At 31.1% G+C, this 20,954-nt stretch overlaps 1 protein-coding gene across 3 annotated transcripts in view; it reads right to left on the reverse strand.

Moving 5' to 3' along the window:
• LOC142323554 (carnosine N-methyltransferase) overlaps positions 1–20,570 on the reverse strand; it is a 39,691-nt gene extending 19,121 nt beyond the window's left edge. The window contains exons 1-5 of one of the 3 annotated variants that reach the window (XM_075363342.1): positions 20,149–20,570; positions 18,520–18,660; positions 8,635–8,845; positions 7,047–7,207; positions 2,478–2,618 (exon numbers count right to left, since the gene is read on the reverse strand). In XM_075363342.1, coding sequence (XP_075219457.1) covers positions 2,478–2,618; positions 7,047–7,207; positions 8,635–8,845; positions 18,520–18,530 — 524 coding nt within the window. In that variant the 5' untranslated portion in view covers positions 18,531–18,660; positions 20,149–20,570. Of the gene's footprint in view, positions 1–2,477; positions 2,619–7,046; positions 7,208–8,634; positions 8,846–16,727; positions 16,859–18,519; positions 18,661–20,148 lie in introns of those variants that run through there. The other 2 variants (XM_075363341.1, XM_075363343.1) reach the window with 2 other exon arrangements.
• Between the last annotated feature and the right edge of the window lie 384 nt (positions 20,571–20,954).

The following is a 20,954-nucleotide window of genomic DNA, read 5'->3' on the forward strand; positions in this document are numbered from 1 at the left end:
TTTTTCAGCAAGTCCTGGTATGTTATCCCAGTAACCATGTGTTCCACAAAAAAGAGTGGTCCATAAACCTTTGTTTACAATAGGGCACAAAACACATTAACCTTGAGGAATTCTCTCTCATTTTGTAGTGTGTCATGGGGATTTTTTAGACCCTCATATGCAAACATTGTGTCTATTCACTTTTCCACTGAGATGGAACGTTCCTTCATCACTAAAAATTAAATGCAGAAGAAAAGAGTCAACCTCCATGTTTTCAAGCATTTGATTACAAGGTTCAACATGCTTTGATTTGTCACTTCTAAGAAGAGCCTGTAAAAGATGTTGGTATTCCAAATTCTTGGCTCACTCTATAGGTTGACTTTCTTGGACTTTATACAAAACTTTCTCCAATTCGTCTAACACTTTTTAAATTCTCTGCCACACAAAGCCATTGGCCAAAGCCAACATTGACATCTGACGGCATTACTCTCCCCTTTACAACGCAATGCTCTGTAGAGCGGTTCCAGGAAGTTGGAAAAAAAACACTAGTGATCGTTTATGCAACTACATGCCCTCTAGTGATGTTATTTGAAACTTTTAGACCTACTCTCTCAACTATTATGTAGATCAATCAGATACAATGTACAGTTCAAGAAATATACAGTTACTAAATTCAGTCCATCATTTAGAATTGTCCTTTTATGAGGTAGTTATTTTGGTTTAAACTAAAAATATTCTTTTCTTTTACTCTACACATTACATGTAAAATTTATTTCAGAAAATTGTTTTTTTAGGACTCATTGTTATAGGCATGTACAGCACTTACTTCTGAATAAAACAATAAAATTAATGCAGTACATTAGAGTTCAGATTTTATATCAGTTTTTAATTAGAATATAATTTTTATTTTTTCCTTGGCAATTTGAGTACACTAAACTCTGAAACACCTCACTAAAAGGATTAGTTTAGTTATAGATACAAAAATTCTTTTTCTTAAATAGAAGATTCAAAAATAATTTCTACAGTGCTTATTTCATTGGAAATAAAACGTCTGAGTGCTGAATAAACAGCAATAATATATTCATTCACTTCAGATATGAAGTTAAAAAAACACAATTTGTATAGCCAGAACAAACTTAACACAAAAAATATTATTAAATCATTCAAATTAATTTTTTGAACATAAATTTATGGATTTCTTTATTATTTGCTGCAATAAAAAATCAAGCAATGGCCTAAACTAAATGAAGATGATTGCTTATATAATTTTTTTAAGATCTATTCAAATTTACAGAAGTTATAACAAAAACACATTAAAAAATTGAAACTGATATAAGAGGGTTGTCTGGAAAGTTTTGAGCCTCAACGTGAAGATGGCAGCACTTGTCAACAGAAGTTATGGAATGTATTCGCACATGCGTTGAAAGGTACTCACTCTAATTTCAGCCATTTTTGAGCTCAGCTGTTGTTTGAGTAAGTCATTGCGAGTGTTTCTGTGAAAATGGAAATATCAAATATCACGGAGTTATTAAATACTTGCATTTGAAATGAAAATTAAAACGGAGTTGGAGACTGCTTACAGGAACTCTGTTCAATCATTTGCCACCGTGGCAAACATGGTCATACCAGCTTGGTTGATGATGAGCGTTCGAGATGGCCAAAAACTGCAACCACCACTGATATCATCAAAAAAGTTCACTAAATGGTACTGGACGACCGACAAATTAAGTTAGAGAGATAGCAGAGGCTATGAGCATATCAAAAGATCATTTTTGTCATATACTAACTGAAGAATTGGATATGCATAAGTTATCCGCATGTTGGGTGCCGTGTTTACTCACTTTGGACCAAAAACGCACTTGAATGAACATTTCCAAGGCCCTGCTGGAGCAGTTTAAGCACGAGTCAGATTTTTTGCGTCGATTCACAACTGTAAAAGAAACGTGGATCCACCTCTACACTCCTGAGATGAAACAAGAGTCAAAACAGTGGACTGCAAAGGGTGAACCTGCTCCAAAAAAGCAAAGATGATTCCATCAGCCGGGAAGGTGATGGCAACTGTTTTTTGGGATAATCACAGAATTTTGTTAATTGATTATCTTCAAAAAAGTAAAACAATATTTACTTTTATGTAAAGTTTTATAATACTTACCTGATATTTACTTTCACCAGAAACTAAATATAGTTTTTCATCACTAACTGAGAGTTTCTATCAGTCTAGTATCATTAGTAATGATAACAGTTTAATTAAGCACAAAAATGCTATATAGAAAATCTACACAAGGAAATGACAGCCTCTGCCTTCAGTAGCTTTCCTTCACTATAAGAGATGTTTAAAATGAGATACTACTTGATAGGGATTCACATTTAAAATTCTTTAGCTCCTATTGTCCCCCAAAATGACACTAAGGATGGTGAGGGATGAATTTATATTATGTCAAAGTTATTTTTTTTACACTGGTCATATTAAAGAAAAAAAAAAATTGATTATTACATACCTATTGAGCAAAAAATTTGATGCAAACAACATATAGAGAGAAAATTCATTTCCCTGACAAGAATAGCCAAGTCTTGCGACCTCAAATGCCAGCCGACCAAGACCTGCTCCAGGCACTAAAACATTTATTTGATGAGGAACACTGAAAAAAATTAAATTAAATTATTTTACTCTCTTAAAAAAAATAATAGAAATAATCAATATACTTAAAAGTATTCTCAAATAAATAAAAGAAAAATAATTTGGCATAACCATTAACCCTTAGTCCTCAACTGTCGCGTGAGCCCTGCACTTTCACAATCCAGTTTTACTCGAATGTCGATTGACATCTGCATGAATATTTGAACTTTAACGTTTTCCCATCACAATGATCCGCGGTTGATTAGCGCTCCGCGAAAATATGTTTGTATCTGATTGCCTCCATTCATAGTCTTATGCTACCCTCTTGTGAAAATTTTTTATTAGTTTTTTATTAGCGAATTTTTTTTTTTTTTTTGAGTTTTGAAACATAGTTTACTGATTTTAAAAATAATACTTTCGAGCAAATCGGTTGAAAATTGGGCAAAATATGATGAAAAACCCGTGTCATAAATCACAGATTGGTAACATATGTTAGTATAATTGAAAGTAGATTCAGTAAACTACGTTTTATAAAAATTCCCACCACTCAAAAGGCTATTCAGATTGACAAAAAACCATTTCTACATGTTTACCGATATCATTTGTCAGAAAAGATATTTATAGACCTCAAGTAAAAGTGACGTATTTATGACCACAAATTCCTTCTTTTTTTGTGTGCCATATATCATAATTTATTATGCGTTTCAATACATCGATATGTTGCTAGTAAGATAAGCTATTTTTGTAAATAATAAATAAATCCGTAATCCTCATACCAATTATAATACACAAGTCACACACACACACACACACACCCACATGCACGCATGCACACACACACACACACACATATATATATATACACATACACACACACACACACTACTGCAACACTAATCTGCAATGCTCTCTTTTGATTATCTTTTTAACTAATTCACAAACCTTGTTGCATGTTAATAAGGCAACAAAATTATTATTTCTTAGGCTACGTGTGTCCACTTCTTAACCTAAACATGTGTTCTGTTGATCAAGATACAACCTTAGTTAAAAATTACTAAATCTCTTCCTTCACACAACAGGAACCTGTAGTGACTTCATCCTAGGGAGAGTTTTGAAAACTATCATACCCTAAAAAAGTACTTAAAACATCAGTTATACATTAATTTTAAAAAATTGCAAAAATTTGTATTAAAAAAAGATTAATATTGACATATCATAGATGATAATGTTAGAAATTATATACAAGTAGACAGGTATAAGAGATTTGAGGGCTGAGGGTTCAAAAATTACTATTACACAAGGTCTTATTTACAAAATACATCTCCAAATTACAGACCGCTGGGAAATTTCTCTCCTTAAGGTTGGCAAACCTGTGTCATTCATAGCCACGCTAGTAATGTACACACTGCATTGTTGTCTGTAAGCTGTTGCATAATAGTATCTTTGATTATGTGCGAGTTATTACGTTATAAAATGAATAGGAAAATTGATGTTGCCACCAACTGTAAACTACGTGCAGTTTACATAGTTTTTACAGATAGTTTTTTTAAACTATCAAAACGTTAAGCTGGCTGAAATTCATAGGCAGTTGGTTGCTGTGTACAGTGATAATGTAATGAATGAAAGAAATGTCTAAATATGGAGTGAAAGGTTTAGAAATAACAGAATTAATGTGCATGATGAAGAACATTTGGGGAGGTTTTCGATAATCACTGAGGACTTGTTGAAACGTGTCGATAATGAAATCAGAAAAAATTGTCGCTCAACAATTTCTGACCTGGCCTTCTTTTTCTTGTTGTTTCAAGAGCTGTTATTGGTTGCACTGTTCGTGACCATTTAGGCTTCAGAAAGGTTTGTGCACCGCACGTCTTAATGGAACGTCATAAAAAAATCCAAATGGGATCTGCTTCAGAATTTTTTTGCACTAAACAGAAAAAGCTGATGAGTTCCTTAATTCAGCTGCTACCGGCAATGAAACATGGATTTTGTATTACAAGCCAGAGAGAAAATGGCAGTCAAGTGAAGGACATCATCCTCAATCACTAACCAGACCAACAAAGGTCAAGCCATTTGGAAACAAACTGATGGCCACAGTCTTTTGGGATCGATTTGGCATATTGCTGATTGATTTTATGCCATGTGGAATAACTATAAATACAAAGGCCTACTGCAAAACTCTAAGTAAGTTACAGCATGTCATTCATAATTGGCAACATGGGTGGCTGCACAATAATGCACGTCCACATGTTGTGGGTCCGACATGTGATTTACTGAAAACATTTGGATGGGAAATTTACGATCACCATCATATAGTCTGGACTTAGCTCCTTCTGATTACCATTTGTTTGAGAAATTGAAAGACTTTTTGAGTGGTAAGTAATTCGCAGGTAACGAAAACTTAAAAATGCTGTTAATCAGTGGCTAAATGTACTGGCGGCAGAAGAATACGAGTGTATATTGAAGCTACAACAAATGTATATTGCTACAATAAATGTCTTGATTCATATGGCAATTATATAAAGAAGTAGTATAAGGTATGTAGTTTAAGAGAAATAGAAAATATTTATAAAGTTTTCAAAATAAAATCTTTTTGCAATGAAATGGTCTTTATTTTAGAGATAACCTCTCGTTTATTTAATTTGGAAACATGAGCCTTAATCTTTGAATACTCAAACAAATTCAGTGAGCAAAAATCTATAAATTGATACAGAAAAACTAATATAATATTTTTGAGATTACATTTATAAATAATTAAAAAATAAGTAATTGCACAGGCTAAATTTTATGTACACTTCACAAAAATCTGATATTTTATCACAGATATATTATCCTCAAACTCAAACATGAATAATATTTAATCAGAAAGGAGGTGTAAGGAATGGATCAACATCATACACAGCCATTTATTCTTTGGTTGGTCATTGCCATAATGAAGTTTCCAGTTATGCAATTTCCACAAGTCTGTATTTTGCATTGAACAGCACCATAAAAAAACAACTTCTTGATAATAAAATTTTTTATCTCTGACCTTCTACGACGTATCCAAGATTAGAATTCCATGCTATCAAAAAAAAATAAATGGCAGCATCATTCTGTTCTTCACCTATCTTGCTTCTTTGGCCTACAAAATTTTGAAGATTTCCATTTTGATAACAGAAACTTGGTTTTTGGTTTCTGGGCAAAGCCCAGTTTTATCACCAGTTATAGTGATAACAGTCTTAAGAGGATCACTCATTGAGCAATCAAAAATATCCTGAGCAATAACAGTGTGATAATCTTTTTGTCACATAAGAACACCTTGGATACAAATTTTCAAGCAACCCTGTGATTGCTTATATCATATGTTAAAACTGCATATACTGAACCTTCACTAAAACTAAAATCAGAAGTTCTCAAATGGTCAATCAACAATTTTACATGAGTTAATTCTGAACTTTTCATACATCAACATTGCATGGTCTGGCTTCTTACCAGACCACTTAAATGGTGTTTATGTTTCGTCAAAGTTCAACCACTTTTAAGTGTTTTACATGATTATAAATGAAGACTTCAGTTAATTATTTTAACAAGAAGGCTAGAAAAAATCATGTAAGTGTAACACTGCTGTACCATAACAACACTGTACTACAGCTTGTCTTTTTAACTCCAGAACTGCTTCACAACAATAAAAAGGCTCATACTTTTTAAAACAGACTTCACAGAATTTTGTATAATTCAGAATGTAAAAAACTGATTTAACAATGTTGATCATTTCTTTACAAAACAATGAAAATTTTTTAATAGCATAATACATATAGTAATAAAACATAATATTAAAGAATTTAATTTAATAAAAAATATTTAGAAACAATATTAATTTGATAACAGTAAAGGAATAGTAAAATATAGAACTGAACGTATTACCATTTTTTTAATTAAAATTAATTATAAATACTTATTTTTTTCTTGCCTCTGTTTAGTGCTGTTACATAACACCTCTGGTTCAGAATGTTTTTTTTATACATAAAAGTAATTAAAAAATTAAAAACTATAGAGATACAAGTTTTTATTAAAAAAAAAAAAAAGAATACAAATAAAGCAATTAAAATATAATTACAGCAAAAGTGAAATTTGGACTTATTGATTGGCTTAGGGAAGAACAATTATTAGTTTAAATCATTCTAGAATCTGTAATTATTATTTTAAAATACACCCAAAGACATTTTCAAAATATTAAATTCATTATCCACCAACAGACTGTAATAGTAGAATAGCACACATTTCTCTAAGATAGATAATAAACATTTATCCCTACATTTCTTAATTATTTTTATACAAAAAAGATCCATTCTAACAAATCAGATATCTCTGACAAAATATTGAACAAGGATAATGAAAACAAAAAACACTAATTAATAGATTTTAACAAAATAATTATAACCTACTGCTATTTTTCTAAGCTACTTATTACCATTTATCTTTAGGGAAATGAAGTGCAATTTCATCAAGAATAGGCTGGAATGAAGCATTTCTTTCTTCTTGGCCAGATTTACTCCACTCACGAAATAATTGCTTTAACACAGCTTCAACTTTTTCCATCTCTTCATGTGAAAACTGAATATTGGAAGCCAACTGAAATAAGTTAATCCATTAAAAATTTAAGTAGTGATGAAAAACTTAATAAAAGGAAGAAATCATTCACTGGTAGATATATGGCCAACAAAAAACAAATTTCAAAGCACTGCAATTCACTTAATTCAGAATATTTATGAAAACATTCAAGAAATGAAATCTAAAATAAGAAGTGGTTTTGTGAAACAATACTGACAAGACTCAGTAAATTTTATTAATAACCTGGTTTTTGAAGGAAATTACTTATAAGGAGGAAGTTATCTACAAATCCATTAATACCAATTTAAATGAAGATAATTCTAATGATTTTTCTATTGAATTTTTATTTTCTCAGAAATCAGGTAGGTTACCTCCACACATACTAAAATTCAAACTTGGATGACCCATTATATTAAAAAACCTGGACCATCCACACCTCTATAATTATACTAGACTCCAAATCACATCTTTAAAAAAAATTTACAATCAAAGAAAATATTGTTACAGATGTTAATGAAGGCAAAATATCAATTATGCCAAGAATTCCTCTCTTTCCTTTCAACTTTTCCATCTGAAAAGCATGTCCCTGATATTTATTTATTGTTTTAGCATTTGCTAAAACAATAAATAAATATCAGGGACAAGCCGTTTAAGGGTCGAAGTAGATTTGGAAAGAAATATTTTTTCATGGACAACTGTGTCTTTTGCTTCATCATGAAAAGAAATCCATCAAGCCTTTATACTCACTGCCTTAAACTTCAAGCCAGGAGTATTGTTTACACAGATTTTATGATGCAAAAGATTTCGAGTAATTAATTAATTTGACAGTGACCAGGCAAAGTCAGGTATCTTAAGTTGCATGTATTTAAATATAATATCTTAGTATTGTCACTCAACCTGCTTGGTGCCTAAAAATATTGCTAAAATTCAAGAAATATTCTTGCAGTCAAAGAACATTCCACAACTTTAGTTATATTAATTAAAATGTTGACTACAGCTGTACTGTAGTCAACATTTTTTTGCTTAAGTGAAACAAAAATACAAATGATGTAAGAAGGATGGTACCCTGACAATGCACTGGTTTGATTTATAATACAGTCACTGTGGAGGTTTTGACCACCAAAAAAAGAAATTCATCCTCCACTCTTGCCTATTCATTGATTTTGGACCACTATCACTACTTCGCACTTCTGATGACGTAACTGAAGTCTTAAAGTCTACGAAAATTTGAAAACATTAAAGAGATACAGTAAAAATCACATAAAGCCTTGAAACACGTTAATAAAAAAGACTTCCTTGATCCATTTATAACGAGCTAATGACACTGATCTAGGTGCACAGATTCTCAACTGTCAAACATTCTTAATTTAATTGTGGGAAGGGTAATAAAATTTTATAAGTTTTGTTTATTACACAATTTTAAGAACTTTACAACCTAAACAACTTACTTCATCTACACCGTCAAGAAAATCTGAATTGACATTTTCAAACATATAAGGAACACCTTGAACAATGTTATCAATCACAACTTGATTTTTATCCAAGCACTCTTTAATATACTTAAAATTACTTTTGTACTCATTAAGTAGATTTTGTTTTTGAATTGGAAGACACATGATATAACTTTCAGTCTTTCGTAATCTTCTAGATATAAAAGCCCTAAAACAAAACAACAAACATTACATAAGATTTCAATTAAGACAGTCTAACTTAAATAAAATGTTAAAACTATAGTAAATAGGTAATTAATCATCTATCATTGATTGTGAAATGGTTGGGAACAATGTTATTTAACTTTTCTGGTATAATATACACCTTAAATTACTTTACCAGAAATAAGATAAACTATTATTTTTCTCTTAACCTTAAATGCAATGAAAGCACACACTATATAACTTGTAACAATATTTTTCCCACCTTTCAAAATAAAAAAAAAATATATATATATATACATACATAAACACATAATAAAATTCACAGGCACAATGATAATTACAATTGTCAAAGTTACATAAGAATAAAATAAAATAATAATAATTAAAGAATTTAATCTGAATTAAAAAAAAAATTATAAAATATCAAAATACAACTTCAGAACTATTGTAATTTGAAATGCAATACATTACAAAGCATTTTATGAACAAATAAGAATAATTATAAGTTTCATTATGAAAAACACCTAAATTGGTATTACATTTTGTGTGTATTCCACAATGGCCATATATGACATCTACATCACAACAGACCTAGTTAGGATAATTGACTAACTGGTAAAACCAGTTTTTACAATCATTACATCCTTTGTATCAAAATTCTGGTTATATCCTCATCTGGCTGTACTATCAAATATTTATTAAACAACTGGTACTGTACTTTTACTTTAATTAATGTAATTAAAAATTATTTAGGTTGAAAACTATCACCATCCTAGTAACATGTTATTCAGATAAAATAATTTTAAAATTCTCAATAGTTTAGAATAGCAAAGAGTCAGAATATTTTACAAATTTTAATACCCCCTCTATTCTTGAAATTAGGATCAAATGTTAAATCCTCTTTTGACATGTTAAATTTTAGTTCCACAAGTTAAGCTATAAAAAATTAGAAACATTAAAAATGTTGAACTTTTAAGAGATTCAAGTGGTATTTTTTTCTTATGATATTGTGATTTTATACGTTAAAAAAATTATATACAAGAAGCAATGTTTACTTCTTATAATGAACTTCCCTCTTCTTGTGAATATACGAGGTCTGTTCAAAAAATACATAGACTAACATCATAAAACAAAATGTACTTTATTTAGAAGTTACTTGTCTGGGTCCCCTTCAAAGTACTCTCCTCCCCGACATACACACTTATCCCAACGGTGTTTCCACTTTTGGAAATAGTCCTGGAACGCTTCTTTTGTGATGTTCTTCAGTTCCTTCATCGCATTTGCCTCAATCTCGGGAATTGTCTCAAATCTTCTTCCTTTCAAAGAACTTTTGAGTTTGGGGAACAAGAAGTCACAAGGAGCAAGGTCAGATGAGTAGGGTGGGTGGGGAAGAAAAGTGATCGAATGTTTGGCCAAAAACTCTGAGGGCTGAGTGCGCTAGAGTGTTGTGATGAAAAAACCAGTCACCACTCTTCCATATTTCTGGCCTTTTCCATCAGATAGCATCCCACAGACATTTGAGAACATAAGACACAGTAAGTCTGGTTCACTGTGGACCCTTGGGGGAAGTACTCGTGGTGGACTACGCCCTGAGCATCACAAAAAACTGTCAACATCACCCTCACATTGGAACAAAATTGGTGAGCTTTTTTTGGCCTGGGAGATAGTTTCACCCACCCACTGGGACGATTGAACCTTTGTTTCAATCACCCAAGATTCATCACCTGTTATGATCCTCGACAAGAACTTTTCATCTTCTTCTGAACGTTCAAGCAATTCTTGACAAGCCAGGATGCGATGGGCTTTTTGGTTGTCTGTCATCAGGCGTGGAACAAATTTCGCAGCAACACAGTGCATCTTCAATTTTTCAGTCAAAATCTAGTAACATGATCCAACTGATATCCCACACTCTTCAGTAAGCTCTCTGATGGTCAGACGTCAATTTGCCCGAACCAGGATGTTGATTTTGTCTACGTCTGAGTCATCAGTTGACGTGGAAGAACGTCCAGGACGCTCATCATCTTCAATCAACTGACAACCATCTTTAAAACATCCATGCCACTTAAAACATGTCACACACTTCACAGCAACATCGCCGTAAACCGTCTTGAGCATATCGAAAGTTTCACTCACAGATTTTCAGAGTTTAACACAAAATTTCACTGCAACTCTTTGCTCGTTCAAGTCACTCATTCTAAAATCCGCCAAACAAAGAAAACACACTTCACAAACAACCTTGTAACTAAGCAACCAATAATGATATCTGCAATCAAACTGGAACCAACTGGGCCCGAGCAATTCAAACAGTCTACGTATTTCTTGAACAGACCTCATTAACCCCCTTCATGACATAGAATTCCTTATTATCTTCCTACCCTTTTAAGCTTATTTTTTGTCAAATTTAACAGAATCAATTCATTCCCCTCTCTAAACAAGTCACTATATAAAATTCCATAATTGTGCATTGAACCATTCTTCGTAAGGTATAGAAAAATGGATGTTAACATATCATTCTTTAGTCTTTGTGAGAATTTATTAGAAGCTCCTCACTATTGAAGGTAAAGGTGTGTGTGTTTGTTGTTTTAATTCTGGAGTTTGGTGTACCAAATAAAGATCACTGAAAATTTTACAGCTAATCAATCTGATATTATAAGGATGCCTCACAAAGAAATGGAATACATTTCAGGACATGTCCTAAAATTTGAAAATAAGGAGAAAATTTCACATAAACATGGGTCCAGAAACACTTAAATTTTAAGTTATAACTTGTGAAAAATTTCACCCAATCTCTGCTTCAAGGATAAAATGAAGCCAAACTGAAATTCTTGAAACTTAAATTAAAGGGTAAATTTGATAGTTTCATATTGTTTTTGACCTGAAAACTGAATAAAACAGGTCTCAGCACAATCTGTCTAATAATTTTTTAGAATATTGTTGTAAAAAAAAATAAAATTAGTGTCAAAAACACAATTTTTTTAGGACTGATATACAATAACTTTATCATACTGTTAGTAAACAAATTTTACCCTTCCAAACCCTGTGTTTAAATGAAATCTTTTCTTTATTTTTACTTGCAGAACATGTCCTTAAATAATTTTCTGTTTCTTCATGAGACACCTGTATAACCTTTTCTTTCATATTCATTTGTCAAGCCTATTAAGAGATGCTGGTGACACGATGAATATAATGTCAGATGCAGCAGCTGTTATATAATACAATAATTTTATTTAACATGACTAATGATGTTCTTTTTTTCAAAGGTTATTATTCTCTGTTGGTTTTTCTATGTCTTTCATATTTATTTAAAATTCATAACTCAGTCAAAGATAATTACATAATAATGTTAATATTTTTAAGGAATTAAACATTGCTTTAAAAATAATATTAGAAAATTAAATTATTATCATCACAATTTATCATAAAATTTATGTAGTGTTATCGTATTTATATGTTAGTCATTTAGTAACATTTAAATAACACATGACCATTATTTTTAATGAAAGAAATCTTTCCATCCTAAAATAAGATCAGATAGTTTTCAGTCTTAGGTACATTCAATATAAATATTATTAAACAACTTTAAAAAAATTAACTGATTTTAAAAAATATTAAATTCTTTATCCCTAGTTTTACAGCATACTTTGTATTAAAATAAAAAGTTTTTTTTTGTTTTGTAATTTTAATTCTTTTTTACATTTCCTTCTTAAATACAGTACAAAATTAAAAATTATTTACATTTTGATTTTAAATGTATTTATGGTCATAAACTCAAATGGAAAGATGGCCTATCAGTTCTTTCACTAGCTGCTGTACAAAACTATGGAACACTAGAGAAGTGTCTTCAGAAAAAAATTAAAAGGTGACATGTTATTCTCCACTACATTTCCCGCACTTTCCAACTATTTTTTTTTTTGTCTTCAGTCATTTGACTGGTTTGATGCAGCTCTCCAAGATTCCCTATCTAGTGCTAGTCGTTTCATTTCAGTATACCCTCTACATCCTACATCCCTAACAATTTGTTTTACATATTCCAAACGTGGCCTGCCTACAAAATTTTTCCCTTCTACCTGTCCTTCCAATATTAAAGCGACTATTCCAGGATGCCTTAGTATGTGGCCTATAAGTCTGTCTCTTCTTTTAACTATATTTTTCCAAATGCTTCTTTCTTCATCTATTTGCCGCAATACCTCTTCATTTGTCACTTTATCCACCCATCTGATTTTTAACATTCTCTTATAGCACCGCATTTCAAAAGCTTCTAATCTTTTCTTCTCAGATACACTTTCAAAAATCTTTCCTGACATTTAAATTAATTTTTGATGTAAACAAATTATATTTCTTACTGAAGGCTCGTTTAGCTTGTGCTATTCGGCATTTTATATCGCTCCTGCTTCGTCCATCTTTAGTAATTCTACTTCCCAAATAACAAAATTCTTCTACCTCCATAATCTTTTCTCCTCCTATTTTCACATTCAGTGGTCCATCTTTGTTATTTCTACTACATTTACTTTTGTTTTGTTCTTGTTTATTTTCATGCGATAGTTCTTGCGTAGGACTTCATCTATGCCGTTCATTGTTTCTTCTAAATCCTTTTTACTCTCGGCTAGAATTACTATATCATCAGCAAATCGTAGCATCTTTATCTTTTCACCTTGTACTGTTACTCCGAATCTAAATTGTTCTTTAACATCATTAACTGCTAGTTCCATGTAAAGATTAAAAAGTAACGGAGATAGGGAACATCCTTGTCGGACTCCCTTTCTTATTACGGCTTCTTTCTTATGTTCTTCAATTGTTACTGTTGCTGTTTGGTTCCTGTACATGTTAGCAATTGTTCTTCTATCTCTGTATTTGAACCCTAATTTTTTTAAAATGCTGAACATTTTATTCCAGTCTACGTTATCGAATGCCTTTTCTAGGTCTATAAATGCCAAGTATGTTGGTTTGTTTTTCTTTAATCTTCCTTCTACTATTAATCTGAAGCCTAAAATTGCTTCCCTTGTCCCTATACTTTTCCTGAAACCAAATTGGTCTTCTCCTAACACTTCCTCCACTCTCCTCTCAATTCTTCTGTATAGAATTCTAGTTAAGATTTTTGATGCAAGACTAGTTAAACTAATTGTTCTGTATTCTTCACATTTATCTGCCCCTGCTTTCTTTAGTATCATTACTATAACACTTTTTTTGAAGTCTGACGGAAATTCCCCTTTTTCATAAATATTACACACCAGTTTGTATAATCTATCAATCGCTTCCTCACCTGCACTGCGCAGTAATTCTACAGGTATTCCGTCTATTCCAGGAGCCATTCTGCCTTCTGCCCATCTTTTAATGCTCTCTTAAATTCAGATCTCAGTATTGTTTCTCCCATTTCATCCTCCTCAACTTCCTCTTCTTCCTCTATAACACCATTTTCTAATTCATTTCCTCTGTATAACTCTTCAATATATTCCACCCATCTATCGACTTTACCTTTCATATTATATATTGGTGTACCATCTTTAACACATTATTAGATTTTAATTTATGTACCCCAAAATTTTCCTTAACTTTCCTGTATGCTCCGTCTATTTTACCAATGTTCATTTCTCTTTCCACTTCTGAACACTTTTCTTTAATCCACTCTTCTTTCACCAGTTTGCACTTCCTGTTTATAGCATTTCTTAATTGCCGATAGTTCCTTTTACTTTCTTCATCACTATCATTCTTATATTTTCTACGTTCATCCATCAGCTGCAATATATCGTCTGAAACCCAAGGTTTTCTACCAGTTCTCTTTATTCCGCCTAAGTTTGCTTCTGCTGATTTAAGAATTTCCTTTTTAACATTCTCCCATTCTTCTTCTACATTTTCTACCTTATCTTTTTTACTCAGACCTCTTGCGATGTCCTCCTCAAAAATCTTCTTTACCTCCTCTTCCTCAAGCTTCTCTAAATTCCACCGATTCATCTAACACCTTTTCTTCAGGTTTTTAAACCCCAATCTACATTTCATTATCACCAAATTATGGTCGCTATCAATGTCTGCTCCAGGGTAAGTTTTACAGTCAACGAGTTGATTTCTAAATCTTTGCTTAACCATGATATAATCGATCTGATACCTTGCAGTATCGCCTGGCTTTTTCCAAGTGTATATTCTTCTATTATGATTTTTAAATTGGGTGTTTGCAATTACTAAATTATACTTCGTGCAAAACTCTATAAGTCGGTCCCCTCTTTCATTCCTTTTGCCCAGCCCGTATTCACCCACTATATTTCCTTCCTTGCCTTTTCAAATGCTTGCATTCCAATCTCCAACTATTATTAAATTTTCATCTCCTTTTACGTGTTTAATTGCTTCATCAATCTCTTCGTATACACACTCTACCTCATCATCATCATGGGCGCTTGTAGGCATATAGACGTTAACAATCGTTGTCGGTTTAGGTTTTGATTTTATCCTTATTACAATGATTCTATCGCTATGCATCTTGAAATACTCCACTCTCCTCCCTATCTTCTTGTTCATCACGAAACCTACTCCTGCCTGCCCATTATTTGACGCTGAGTTAATTACTCTAAAATCACCTGACCAAAAGTCGCCTTCCTCTTCCCACCGAACCTCACTAATTCCTACTATATCCACATTCACCCTATCCATTTCCCTTTTTAAATTTTCTAGCCTACCAACCTTATTTAAGCTTCTAACATTCCACACTCCGACTCGTAGAATGTTATTTTTTAGTTTTCTGGTGACCCCTTCTTTAGTAGTCCCCACCCGGAGATCCGAACAGGGGACTATTTTACCTCCGGAATATTTTACCAAGGAAGGCGCCTCCATTATTTCTATGTGAAAATGCAGAGAGCCACATTTTCTTGGAAAAAAACAGCTGTAGTTTTCCATTGCTTTCAGCTGCGCAGTACTCAGAGGACTGAGTGATGTTGATATGGCCGTTTAAGTCATTGTGACTCACACCCCTAACAACTACTGAAAGAGCTGCTGCCCTCTTTCAGGAATCATTCCTTAGTCTGGCTCTTAACAGATACCTCTCCGATATGGTTGCACCTTCGGTCCAGCTACTCTGTATCCCTGAGCACTCAAGCCCCCTCACCAACGGCAAGGTCTCATGATTCATAGAGGAGGCGTTTCCAACTAATGATATTTAAATTAGCAAGATAAAAATATGCACTATGTTGTTAGTATTACTGTACCTGTACTGAATGTTTAAAAAAAATATATGGTTCAAGCTAAAAGGAGATTTGTATATAAATAGATTTCCTAGTTAACTGCATATATTTTAATATAAAACAATAGTATTAGAACTGTCTTGGTCAAAACAGACATAAATAAATAACTATTACTACAAATAAAATTATCTGCATTCTTTTTAACCTGTTGCTGAATGTGATGTACTAGAAGAAAACTTAGAATTAATGTAAACTTTTGTTTCACTGTATCTATAGTATAATTTAATAAATGTACAATTCAATAAATAAGAGTAATAATGTTATCTCCTGTTTAGCTGTTTGTCCTGTAAACATCCTAAAATTATTAATTTGCATGCTTGCAATACTTCTTGTGTTGGGGAAAGTCACAAAAATAAAATTACAAATAGCTCGTTTTTGCCAAAAGAAAATTGGACTTTATTTTTAACAGAATGAAAATCAGAATTATATAACCATGTTCATAAAAACAAAACAAAAAAATGCATAAATGCATTGTTACATATTATTGTTTTGTTAAGACAAATGCTTTGCACAAAATCTCCTTGTGCTATATTTATAAACAACAATCCTAAGTAAAGTATAGGTAAACTTATTACCTTAAATATTTCTTTTACATAAACAGAGTGTATAATAACAATACAGAGTATAATAATAGTATCTTATTGTTTAACAGAGGATTACCTTAATATTTAGTAGACGATTACTGTTTTTTGTTAATGAAAAACAATATCTTGATGACTGGCACAGAATGTAATCTGGATTATCATAATAGAAAGTTCAACAGACGATTACTGTAGAATGAAAAACCATTAATATATTGATATTCACTTACGCAGGATGTAATCTGGATTATAATAGCAAAGAGTTTAACGGATGAAAAACACTAATATCTTGATATTCACTTGCACAAAATATAATCTCACAATCGTGGATTTTATATATGTCTACATAAGTTCCTTTAAGTTAATATTTTATCATACAATTATAGAGAAGAAAGAGCACAAACATAATGTTTAAAGGATCTTTACATACAATAAAAAGATTCATTGTTGAAGAATATGTATAATTTACTTGTTAACTGCACGAACTGTAAACTTTGACTAAACAATATTAGAATTGTAAGACGCACTAATGATTCTTCGAATGATGGTCGGAGACTGTGATCAGAGAGAGACTGAGAGAGACTGCCAGATGACATTGCGAGAGAGAAAAACACACGAGAGGCTGCCAAAGAATGGCCTGCTCTAGTGGGGAGCCGGCTTATATAGTATAGGTGTAGCCGAGTGAACTGTAAAGAGCCGAGTGATGTCGATAGAAGCCAAGTGCATCCGAAAGGAGCTGTGTGAACTGTGAAGAGCCGCTAAATCGTCAGGAGCCGAGTGCATCCAAAAGGAGCCGAGTGAATGTAACATGTTTATGTTTTGTTGTTTTTTTTTATTTTTTTTTTTTAAACATTATACACATGAAATAATACAGAGTTAAATCTTAATAAATAATCAATACAAAAGCCATAAATAAAAATCAACTGAGCATATATTTATTGTACGTTGAATGGAATGCATAAATTTCAATGTATGAAAAATTTCTTATTTATAATTGAAATATTCATTAGATTGAAATACTGTTAAATTTTAGATGAAAACTAGTCAAATACCAAACCAGTTGAATTAACTTAAAACTGCTTTACGCATTGGCGTAAACATCTTGCTCCATTATTAACTTATTTATTATGGTATCACCAGTTCTGGGTTGTCAGATACTCTTCACCTTCAATGAATTTCATAAAAAAATAATAAAATATATAACTTAATAAAATAATAGCATTTTTTAAATCCATGATGTGTACTTCAGTGGTTTTAAAATAGGTTTTAAAATAGAGAATATAATATTTATTGATGGCCATCTTATTTCAGATACTCCTTCATTTTATATATCTCCTTTATTCTGCATTTATATTTTAATAAATTTTAAAGGTGAATAATGAAATAAACATCATATATTCAACAATTTTTTTTCATGTTTTAAAAAAGTTAATTTAAATCTTAATGAAATTGTAAAGGTGATAAATATCTGACAATGGGATGATCACAAAAGTTGGAAAAACAAGAATTGAAAATTCACTTGCTAAAAATAGAAAAAAAAACTGTAAAAATAAAATACATGCACACATACACATATATTCCTTATTTTCCATACTGAAAAGAGAAATTAGTTTTTATAAAATGAAATACAATTTTAATTTTCATTTGAAAAATAAATTCATTTAATTTCACATTTCCTATTTGCATCTAACAAAAGTTGATAAGCTAAAAACTCCATCAGAAACTGTTTTTACAATTTCAACAACTTTCAACAAGGAAGAGAATGTCTTAATGCACTAGGTGATTGATAAAACTGGGCACCAACAATGGAGCACACACAGAAGTAATGTAAAGTAAGTTTCATGAGTAAAACTATTAAAAAAACTACTGACAAACAATTCATGTTTATTTCTTTATATGGAGAGGAACTATGTGGTCACATGCAGATCGTATTAGTACTGTAGGTTTGCTATAGCATAAACAACAAAAAGGAATTGCCACCATACTTTCCTACCAATGATCCTGCGATGAACCTGGGAAACCATTGAAAAAACCTTGATCAAACCAGCAATATCAAGTGCATAATTTCAAATTAAAAAAAATAATGATTATAAACACCATATTAATACATAAAAATAGTTATTTAATAAAATAAGTGATACAACCACATGAAAATAAAAAAAAACATAATCTTTTAATGGTATTGTTAAATATTTGAATACATATAAATGTTAAATTCCTAAATTAAATGTGTATACACATATTAATGTATTTGAATATATGTTAAAATAATTTTTTTAACTTAATTCTAAATTGATCAAAAGATCTTTTAGATTAATTTAAAAAAATAGAATAAAGTATAATAAAGTCCCTTCTCATAGTTTAACAATATGTAATGCAAAAATAGTTGCCTGTTTGAAAATGTATATCCTCTATGAATAAATGGCTATTTTTTTAACACTAAAATTTGTTTAATTTGTTAAAAAAATCAGTCTACATGAATCACATGAACTAGTACTAATTAAATATTCAACACTCTATTTTTGTTTCCTAAAAATTCATTCTGACTTGTAAACAGTCCCAAGGAAAAACCAATCTCTATTTTATATAGATGTATGCAAAGTCATAATAAATATTTAATAATGATAACAAGCTTAGTGATTGATTAAAATACAGAAATACTTGATCTTACTGCAGGATCAATTAATTACAGCAAGAAAGAAAATCAATTTCATCAGTTCATAAAAATTTGTTAGCCAACAAGATTCCTAAAAATTACATACTAAGAGCAACAGAAACACTATTATCATTAACCGGAATAATATTTAATTAGCAATTTCACAATTAGCAGCTTTAATATAAGAAGTACATTATGTTTTGATCCATAATTAAAATTAGATAGTACAATACATTCAAACTAAGATTTCTGAACTGGTATCACTGAATTTCTTAATCCTGTTAGAAATTTAACTTTTTGCGGTTGAAATGCAAACTGTGAAAAGAATAACTAATTCTGATACATCGAGAAAGATTATTCGTAGATACAAAGATAGTAAGGAACCAAAACAATTTCCATAGGGCATTAAAGATTCAACATTTTAAAGTATATATCTACATTTTTTCATACATTCTATTACAAAAAATGAAATTTGAACTCTCCATTTACAGTTGGTAAAGTGCGACATTAATCAGTTAAAAGCTGCCAATTCCATAACTAGGATTTTCATTAGCTCAAAAATACAAAACTTAAGTCAAAATAATGGATTAAAATAAAGGGATTTTTTCATTCATGCAATTTAAAATACTTTATATAAAATGGGAAACACCAGAGTCAGTAAACTGAAAAATGTTTTCAAATTTAGAAAACTTTGATAACGAAACTGGTTTGTGGCCTTTTTAAATAAAATATGGAATCTTCTCTTATAGAAAGAGAGGAGATTAATAAACACAATAAAAATAAATCATTTTGCCAAACAAATAGCCTTACGTACAGAAAGATATTTTTTGAGTTACTAACTTACCTGTACTGTCTAAAAACTCGAACTATTTTGACAAAAAAAACCTTTTCAATTTCTTCATTAATCTCCGCCATGTCTATATAATCACACAAAACGTTGGGTTAGAATTAACAAAATGTTTTAACATTTATATTAAAACATCTACAGCACATAACCTGTATTTTTCACATTTCTGATAACTTATAAAAGGCAAGACTGGAACAGCAGCTGACGATGAAGTTCTACCAAGTGTTAAAAGAAAAATTAGAAATAGGATTACCATACAAATGCCAATGTGTAGGCAAATACTTCAATTAAATAACAAATCGATATAGATCTAACGAAAAATAATAATTACATAACCAAATGACGCAATGTTTGGTTCTATTTATTTTCTTTAACAACGGAATTCACATCGGAATGGGTTCATCACTTTTAACGCGCCAGACCCAGAATGATGTGCCAGCAATTTACAACTCGCTTATGAATCTTTTATTTAAGAAGTGAACGATTTGTACAAATACTATTACACTCAGTGACATGGTTAGTTCAAATTGCTGACAACACTGTTTAAATGAAAAAAGTTGAATTACTATCGGTTTTGTAACTAAAATAATCTACCTACAATATTACTGCTTATATAGACAGAGTTTGTTTGTCCAGGATAGCATAAGTAACTTTCGGAGCTCTAAAAATTCTTTCATTGTTTAAAAATCGTACTTGTTCACAAGTGACCAAATCTATGTAACAACTACGCACCATCACCAGCGCGCTAAATAACATGAAGGAGTATCAAAGTTCCTCTTTCATGAAAATAATATTAAACAAAC

The sequence above is a fragment of the Lycorma delicatula genome, chromosome 4, assembly GCF_047948215.1.
Source record: "Lycorma delicatula isolate Av1 chromosome 4, ASM4794821v1, whole genome shotgun sequence".
In the NCBI taxonomy this organism is placed as follows: Eukaryota; Metazoa; Arthropoda; class Insecta; order Hemiptera; family Fulgoridae; genus Lycorma; species Lycorma delicatula.